At 37.6% G+C, this 9379-nt stretch overlaps 1 protein-coding gene across 1 annotated transcript in view; it reads right to left on the reverse strand.

The window, feature by feature from the left end:
* Positions 1–4240, reverse strand: part of ST18 (ST18 C2H2C-type zinc finger transcription factor) — a 108828-nt gene extending 104588 nt beyond the window's left edge. Inside the window, exon 1 of the mRNA XM_028852671.2 lies at positions 1362–4240. Coding sequence (XP_028708504.2) covers positions 1362–1416 — 55 coding nt within the window. The 5' untranslated portion in view covers positions 1417–4240. The remainder of the gene's footprint in view (positions 1–1361) is intronic.
* Positions 4241–9379: the final 5139 nt, after the last annotated feature.

The raw sequence follows: 9379 nt of genomic DNA on the forward strand, positions 1-9379 counted from the left end.
GGAATTTAAAGTCCAAAAGGAATTGCAAATTTTAAAAAACCCACATTTTAAAAGTATGACAGAATACTGTGCTTTTAGAAGTCAAAAGAAGAAATTCAAATAATCCAAATACACACCCTAGCATGCTGATATTTATGGCAGGCATAAACTTATTCCAAATAATGGGTCAAATAGCTTTTCTTAAGCTGGTATCCTATTGAGAAGTTTGCTCCATAAAAAAGCTATTGTTTAGAAATACTACATTCCAAATATTAGGATATATAATGTGGTTACTTTAAAAGTAATATAAAGTAAGACTGGAAAATAATACAGTATAAAATTTCTGTTTAGGTGGAAAAAAGTCTCATGAGCACAGCATTATTCTGCATTTTGGTTACCATGGTTAATGATAAGCATGGTTATATTTTAACTGAAAACAATTATCCTTGAATTTATTAAAAATTTTGGGATTCTGGACTTTGCTCAAAGAGGAATTAACTACCTTGACTACATATACAAATATACAGGTAATGAAAGCATTCCATTTGATCAGCCACTGTCAACTGTACATCTCAACACCCTTCTAAAGAGCTGCAGGGTTACGGCTTTGCCGCAGCTCTTCCTCTGTGAGGTGGATTCCAAGGAGGGTGGGGTGGGGGCGGGGGGTAGGGAACAGCTATCCGAGTATTTTCAGAGGCTGTGGTGAACCTAGAGTTTTCCACTTAGAATTAAGGGTCACAAAAATATAGCCAATTATAATAAAATTTATTTTCCTTAAGGGGTATTATTGCCAGTCAATCCTGTTTTCCAGATGTTTAGATCATCAAGGGCCTGTTTATATTTCAATATTACATTACCATCTGTTGGTTACAAAAAGAGAGGGATAACCAGCAAGTTAAACCTTCCAAACATCAGAGCTGCTGGAAATTCCCAGCAGAGACAGTCAAAAAACAAACACCATCATTTTACTTGAACTGAGTTTAGGTTGGGAACCACTAAACCAGATAACATAAAAATCAAAACCTGCTTTGGCAATAAACTAATCATTCTGTCTTTTCCTTTGGCCATTAATTTGAAGTTTTCCATGAAACATCCTTCACTTGCTGAACCTTATGCTTTTTTGCGTGATGTTCAAATCCACTCATGATTGCATTTTGTAAAAATTAGCATCGTATATCATTTGGACTTTTCTGAATTCTTTAACTCCTAGTTCATAATATTTTGCCTCTCCATGCCAAGAGCCAGTGTCCTAGCTTGATTTGAAAAAAGAAGCCCCAAGGAAGTTGTAGTCATTCTGACTGCACAGGAGGGACTGAGCACTGGAACTCTCATATTTCATGGTGTGGTAGGCATAGTGTCATAGAACCTGCTTGCTAACTCACCCTCAGTTCCTTTAGAGCGAGTACGCAGCGTTTTATCTTCAGCCTCTGCATCCATCTATAACATGAACACAAAGTCCTAAGGTCATTCCTTTGACATTGACCAAAATATGAAAACATGTAATTAGAAGTTCTGAAGGTCATTATGAAAAACAGTAGCCTTCCATGCTCTTGACTCACAGCCCGGCTCTATAGTACATAACCGTGACTCCCCACACACACCACCAGCTTTGGAAATACATCCACAGTTGCTGGAAACCAGAGAGAACAGCGACAAGAGGGCAGATGTCCTTGTCCACAAGTGTTTGAAGTGACTCAAACACTTCTGGCATTACAAAGATGGAAAAAGGCTCGTCTCATTAACAGTGGCTGTGAAGGAGACGAAACCTCACATGTCAAACCAAAAGATTTCAGACCAATTTACTAAAATCTAAGTCCTTTCTTCTGAATACATATCTCTTTCTAAGCTTGGGAAAAAAATGATTCCTTGTGAAAAAAATACCATGAAGACAAACCCCTGAAATGCCCCCAGAAAATACCATTAGAAATTTTGATTATCAACAATGACATACGTTTACTCTCATAATTTCAGAATAAATGCCAGTTATAATCATTCAAAGGTATAAGGAAGGTGAAATTTGAGTGATATATATGTCAGTGTCAAATTCCCCAAAACATCATTACTAAATATTTTAAATGTCATCAAATCAATTATCAAAGGTATGCAAAGACTTTAAAAGCCTGTTGTTTTCAGACTCTGACCATGATACACTCATCCATTTCACTAGAATCCACTAATCATCTCTTAGTCTAATTCACTTCTGTACATTATCAGAAGAAATTCTTAAACGTAAATAAGTTGCTTTGCTTGTTGAAAATCAGAGGCAGGCAGAAGGTGCGCTCAGTGGCTCCCATCCTTAAATCCTGACACTAGCTCCGATGCGGTGTGACTGCAATGGTAATGGGAGCTGCATTTCTGCTCTCAGAGGCTGAGTTGTGATTGAAGGCACTGACCTGCCATAGACTTATAATAGGGGAGCAGGTGTGGCAATGATGGACTTTAATTTCCTTTAATAAACCTTTTATGTGCCACACTTTTACTGCCATTCGACGCTCTCCAAGGTCCTGCACATAATAGGTTCATTACTTTTGATTACTATAGTCTATTGAGACAAACAACTCCAGAACACACTATATATTATGTTCAGTTAAACCAATATAGACTATTTATCCATTGTGCATTTTTTCACCTGCAACACTACAGACAAAATTAACGACAGCTCTCGTAAGCTAAAACTATTAAAACCACCAGAACTCTTTTGTCATCATTTCATAATAAACACCACACCAATCGCTGAACTGCTTTTTAAACTAGCAAACAAAAAGTGTTCACTGCCTTTGCTGAACGGCAGTTGCTATAGTCTAAATAAAATGGTCCATTGTTATGAATACTTTAAAACTACAAAATAAGAGAAAACAACAATGAAACACGGGTGATTTTTTTCCTGTCGATTTTCCTTCTTTTCAAGCCATATGAGTTTATGACAGATGTGACACTGCCTAAGATGAAAATGGTTTGGTTTACTCAGGATAGTAAGCACTGCGTTGTGAAATCCCCCTCTGCCCGTGAGTATCTCTGTTGCATACAAAGTGGCTCAACTCTAGCGAACGCCCCTCCATGTGCTAAATGAATAACTAGATGACAAGAGATCAGTAGCATGTGAGGGTTAAAATAATGAAAACCAACACATATTTCTGAGGAAGCCACTTCTATGTGTGAGCCTCCACAAAGCAACACCAATCTATTGTTATCTTGCCACATGGATGCTATTAACTCACCCTAACCCTCTGAAGAATTACCCAGAAGGCAAGGATGAACTCCGTGAGTTTCTTTAGCAAAACTAAACATAACCCGCAAAGAGTGCCAGTGGACACAAATCAAAATTTCAGAAGCACACTTAAGTGCAATCTTCTTTAGACCAGCTTTAAGCTGAATTCTATTTTGCAATTCAGCTACCCAAGGGCCTGGTTGCCTTGTCACCACTCCAGGCAGCCGCTCCCCACTAAAGTCATTGGAAAGGATACATAAATATTCATGGACCTCCCTTTGACTGTGCTTGGAATGCTGGTCTCATAATTGTGTTCTGTTTGAGCTATTGTCCTCTTGTTGGTCTAGGATATAGATATCCTATACAAACATATTTAAAAACTGAGAACTCATTCATAGAACTAAGTTTTCAAATTTAACTTGTGGGTCAAGTTGCAGGAGTGAAATGGATCAAGGCCATAATATACAACTCAATTGTTTCACTTGCTTTCTCTTCTTCACATGTAAAAAACAAAAGTTACTACATTGTGTCTACTCAAGTCTGGGGGTCATTGGGAAATAAGAACATAAGAAACCCAAGGCGTATGTGTTTTTCAGTGTGGAGAGTTTATTGCTCAGGAGATAGTGCTTTCTTCTCATAAATCTCAATTCAAAAATAGGTTTTGGTTTCTAGAACCTTGTCTATGGGAGTAGATATTTTAAGTATTCTTCATTTGGATTATTCTCATGGACCCCAATAAATTGCCAATGGAAAGGTTTAAGTCTTGTAAAATCAGGCCTCATGTTCAATGAGTTCCTTGTCCAAGTAATGGATCATTAGAAGTGGAAAAAGATTTCTACTTCAGTGTGTGTGTTCAGGCCCCTGGGATGGGGTGGAGGTAGATTATCATTCTTTCAAAGTCTTCCAGAATTAGAGATGAGGCACATGATTATGATGTGATTCAAGAAATCAACCTAATTTGTACTGCAGTCTTGAAAATTACACTTCTTATTGGGAACTTTGTTTTCTTCTCCCTGGAAAAGAAGACTTGATCGTCTTTACTGCTTAAGCCCCGATACTACTGACAAGCTTGTAATTAATTCTGTAAAACCTAACGAGTCATTTCTTTTCTCAAAACAGATGTTTTATTTTTTAAAAAAGCTGTCCCTTTCCAAATTTCTCAGGGCATTTATATACTTCATTCTCATATACCTCATTATAGATGAAAACCGACAGAAGGTATATTCTGAAATTCCTATAATGGGTTCTTCCTGGCTTTGAGAATCTACTTCTCGATAGGAGTAAGAACAGTAAGGGTAAACTCTGCCACTCTTATTTTCCCTAACTTGAAACTACTTTAAGAAAAAAGTTCAGTTTAAATGATAACTATCAACTTATTATGTACAATAGTTACATAAAAAGGAGAAAAAAGTGGTTCTTGCTCAGTCACTAATTCTTAATAATGCCACGAAAAAACATTTTGAAAAGGGCTTAATGTTCCAGTTTTCTGGGGAGAGAGGTGAATGCAAGGTGAAATGGCAATAGGAAAAGACATGTATAAAATAAAGAGGCCAAAAAGCAAAACTTGGAGGAAAACATGCAAGAGCTAACAATGGAAATAAGCAGGCATACAATGAGGAAGAAAAATGACCAGAAAATGGAATTGAACTCTTGAGTTGAGTTTGGAAAGCTCTCATTTAATATCTTTATGTACTTACAAACCTATAAACAGATGTATAAAGTGATTTCCTAGTACTTGTACTTGACGTCTTTTCTTACTGGAGTTTACATCAGGGGCAATAAGCAGGTCTCTTCCACATCGCCCCAGTGCACAGATCTGGTACCTTCTTTTGGACTGAAGAGGAAGTCCTGGAATTGCTGTTTTGTGGGAGGGAAGAGATTCAAGGAGCAGGACATAGAACTCATAAACTCCATTTTGCTTTCATTCACACAAGCCAATTACTGACATGTGTGGAGGTTTTATTTCCCTTAGATTTTATTTTTCACTTAAAATTCTATTTTAACCTAATGACAAATAAAACGAAAACACAAAACAAAACCCAGCTGTCCAAGTAAAAATTTAATTACTTATTAAAAAACACTGTCTAGTTAGATAGATATATCATGCAGGTAGCTACTCTTTGCTTTTTTTTTTTTTTTGAGATGAGATTTTGCTCTTTTTGCCCAGGCTGGAGTACAATGGCATGATCTCGGCGCACTGTAACCTCACCTCTGCCTCCCGGGTTCAAGTGATTCTCCTGCCTCAGCCTCCCAAGTAGCTGGGATTGCAGGCTTGTGTCACCATGCCTGACTAATTTTTTTTTTTTTTTTTTTTTTTTAGTAGAGACTGGGTTTCACTATGGTGGTCAGGTTGGCCTTGAACTCCTGACCTCAGGTGATCCACCTGCCTTGGCCTCCCAAAGTGCTGGGATTACAGGGGTGAGCCACCACACCCGGCTGCCACTCTTAATTTAAGAAGTCCATCACACACATTCAACTTGCAGTAAGCTCCCTTTTGAACCAGATTTTGCTCTGCTCATCTCCTGAGATTTTTGACCTGGCAGTGCGGCTCCATCGCTGTTTCACATTGCTCTTGTGAGATGTCGTTTCAATCCTGGGGACTCACAGCAATGGTGGGAGGAAGATCTGTGACTGCTGAGAAGAGCAGCTGGGGTCCTTTCCATGAGGAACGCTTTATCTACAGTGGACGCTTCCTTTTCAAAAAACAAGTGTTTAAAAAAAATGGTGAAGAAAAACTCAGGAAGTTGGAAATGGCTAGGCCCAGAAAACCGAACAACTAGATGACGCCAGCATCTTGGACTGAAACTTGGCCAAATTGAAGAACAAAGAATCTTCCACTGAGTGCCCTTTCTTTTGATGATTCTGGCATCATTTTGTTTTAAACATAGCTTTGGGGCAGCTCACAATGGGAGCAAAGATGTTTACCTGTCACACAGCAGAAATCATGGGAAAAATGAGCTGCAGTACTAAAAGGATGCTAGTTGACTTGTGGAGAGGAATACTAAGAATGTTTAAGTATGTTTTTTCTCTGTTCTTCCCTTCTTCTTATTTTTCTAGTTTTGTTTTCATACATTTATTAGTAACTCAGGAAGAATAGGAACACATTCAGAAAGTAAACTTTAAAAAAAATTAAATTCTAACAAACCCATATCTTTTTTATGCCACCTGTGATGACATATTTATAATTTTCAGAACTTTTCATCTTTTATTTGCACACTATTCTTGATTTCAATGCTCTGTTCTCATATACCTCTTATTGTACTGTCTTTGGTTCTATATAGAGAGCTGAAGAATCGAAGGATGTGTGCACTTTGGATTTATGATCTTTCTCCTTGTCTCCCCTAATCGCTCCTACCCCTGTAAATACCAAACTCAAAGAAAAACCTAGATTCAGTACGCTGTCATTTTAAGTACAGTTTTCTGGGAAGCAGATCTTCCTGAGGGCCATGTGTAGGCACATTCCCCTCAGAGGAGATGATTTTCAAAGGAAATTTCCTAGAGCTTAGGATGCACTGCCTTAAATGCACTGCCTTAGGCCGGGTGCGGTGGCTCACGCCTGTAATCCCAGCACTTTGGGAGGCCGAGGCGGGTGGATCACGAGGCCAGGAGATCGAGACCATCCTGGCTAACACGGTGAAACTAAAAATTTAGCCAGGCATGGTGGCGGGCACCTGTAGTCCCAGCTACTTGGGAGGCTGAGGCAGGAGAATGGCGTGAACCCAGGAGGTGGAGCTAGCAGTGAGCTGAGATGGCACCACTGCACTTCAGCCTGGGTGACAAAGTAAGACTCTGTCTCAAAAAAAAAAGAAAAAAAAGAAAAAAGAAAAAAGAAATGCACTGCCGTAAAGAAATCTGAGACCTGAAACAAGCTTGGGTAGCATCGTAAGGTGAATGGTTGGTTTTCATTCTCCCTGATTTCTGCGTTGTCACTGCTGGTGTAGACTTCATCCTGCAACTTTGTGCAACTGGCAATGCTGAATATAAACCAAAGCCATGTGTTGGTGTCTTTTTGCCAAACGACTCCAGCAAATAGTCCTATTATTCCCTTAGGTAACCAACTTGTGCCAAGGATTTCTATTAGTCGCCGTACCACGGCCTCAGAGTCACAGCTTTGTGACATTAGGGGACAATCTCCAGCTTTATGTTTTAGAAGACGGTTTGTTTTTTGATATATATTTTTAATATGCCCAGTTTAAAGATAACTCGGGGCAAGTAACACACTAAAAGGGCCTCTAAAATTTTTTTCTTGCTGATATTTTGAGATGCATCTGTTGCAAAATATGTCAATGTTAGAAATCAAGCTCCTTCATATAGGGATAGATCATTTGAAATAGATTTCTCTCAAGAATAATCCAATTCCTTACTTTTTAGTGTTTGCATAAATTCACTCCAGAAGTCATCCACAGTACTTTTTAAAACATTGTGCTTTTAAAAATCTCGCTTATTTACTCTTAATCCATAAACAAACTAATTTCTAACACAAATGAATGTAAACTGGATTTCGAAAAACATTTTAACATAGAAACTTTCTTTAAAGGCAAACATGTGTGAACAAATAACACATACCAATCAATATCAAAAGGGCTGTAGGCTCAGAGGACTTTGCCTATTTAATATTTTAAAATATTAAATAGCTGTGCTTCTGAAAAAAATCACAATTCTAAATTCAGCACTAACAATAAATTTGTAAGCAAATCCACAGAGAAAGATCTGTTGTAGAGGAGAGCTTTCATATAAATTCTTTGATTGAATTCACTTTCTTTCAACGTGTTCTACTTTTTAATAAATAAAAATGTTGCCTTACCTCTCTTTTTCTCCAGGTAACTTGTATGCCAACTCAGTTTGCCCTGCTGTGTCAGGGGTACTAAATAAATGACTTTGTCTGATTTAGTGATAAATCCTGAAATTCATTCTATTGAGATAAGAAATCAAACAAGAAAAATATATCAGGCTGGACGAATAAATAGAAGAGCAGCAATAAACACTTAAGTGAACAATCAACAAAGTGTTGACACTTATCTATAGTTTGGTTGTACTAGAGTACAAATAGAATGACAATTCTTATACTATGTATCAATGGGAAAAATTGTTTTTTATTTTTTAAGGTAAGCCAAATTTATTTTTGTCTTTATTACCAAACTATCTATCTATCTATCCATCTACTTACCTCTGTATTACTTCTTCAATTTAGTTGGGAAGTTCGATAAGAGGGACTCTCAATGATCATTACTATTATTTTTATTTTTAACCACCAAAATAAAAAGTTTAGAAAAGATTTGGAATGTACTATACTCAAGCGGTCACAAAAGGCAGATCCAAAATGTATTCGTTTGTTACTTAGGGTTCTTTTTAAAGAGACCATCATAACATGATACTAATCCTTTTGCTAATGCTTTAACTTTTTGTCCAATGAAACGATTTGCCCTTGGTTTACTCTGTGTTCAGTCATCATACACAGAGCTGCCTCACCTCTATTTGGTCCTGGGGATGAGCACAGAATCAGTTTTCATCAGGCCATTTGGCCCTTGAGAGAAAACTTTGAAATTCAGTGTGGTGCACTCAACGTACTACAGGAACCAATTTATACAAATACCATGTATATCCATGCACAATTAAAATGTTTATGTCTGGCAGTTCTGATGTTTTAAAACACAAGCCACCAACCTTCCTTGCAGAAGATTTCTGCCGTCCTGCCTTCTCTACCCTTTGCAGTATATCAAAGTGCTCAGCTTTTTAATCATAGATTTCTGTATTTCTTGTAGGATTTGACCAGACATTAAGTAGATGCTTCTTCAACTCAAGTCAGCAACTATAGTTCCTGTGGAAAAATGGAGACAAAATTCTCAAGTGATAGAGCAGATTACTGCACATGATGTGAGAATTGAAAAGTAGCACAGGAGCTTGGGAATTCTTAGTTCGTGTTTGATTGCAACTAAAAAAAATGGCTTTCTCTCCAAATGTTTTTGGCCTATTCTATTGCACCCTCAGTTCAGAAAGAGTTCTGAAGCTTTCCACCTGCCTATTCCCCTTTGTTTGCCATACACTAACCTAAAACAAAAGATCCTGGAAAACAGTCACACTGGCAAACAAAGCTCTTTCTAAATCCTGAAAGTAATGGCTTTTTGTCTAATACCCTATCGTGTTATGTATTTATTAGCAATACATTTTCCATTTATTTTCTCAAAGATTGCC

The sequence above is a fragment of the Macaca mulatta genome, chromosome 8, assembly GCF_049350105.2.
Source record: "Macaca mulatta isolate MMU2019108-1 chromosome 8, T2T-MMU8v2.0, whole genome shotgun sequence".
Taxonomy (NCBI): domain Eukaryota; kingdom Metazoa; phylum Chordata; class Mammalia; order Primates; family Cercopithecidae; genus Macaca; species Macaca mulatta.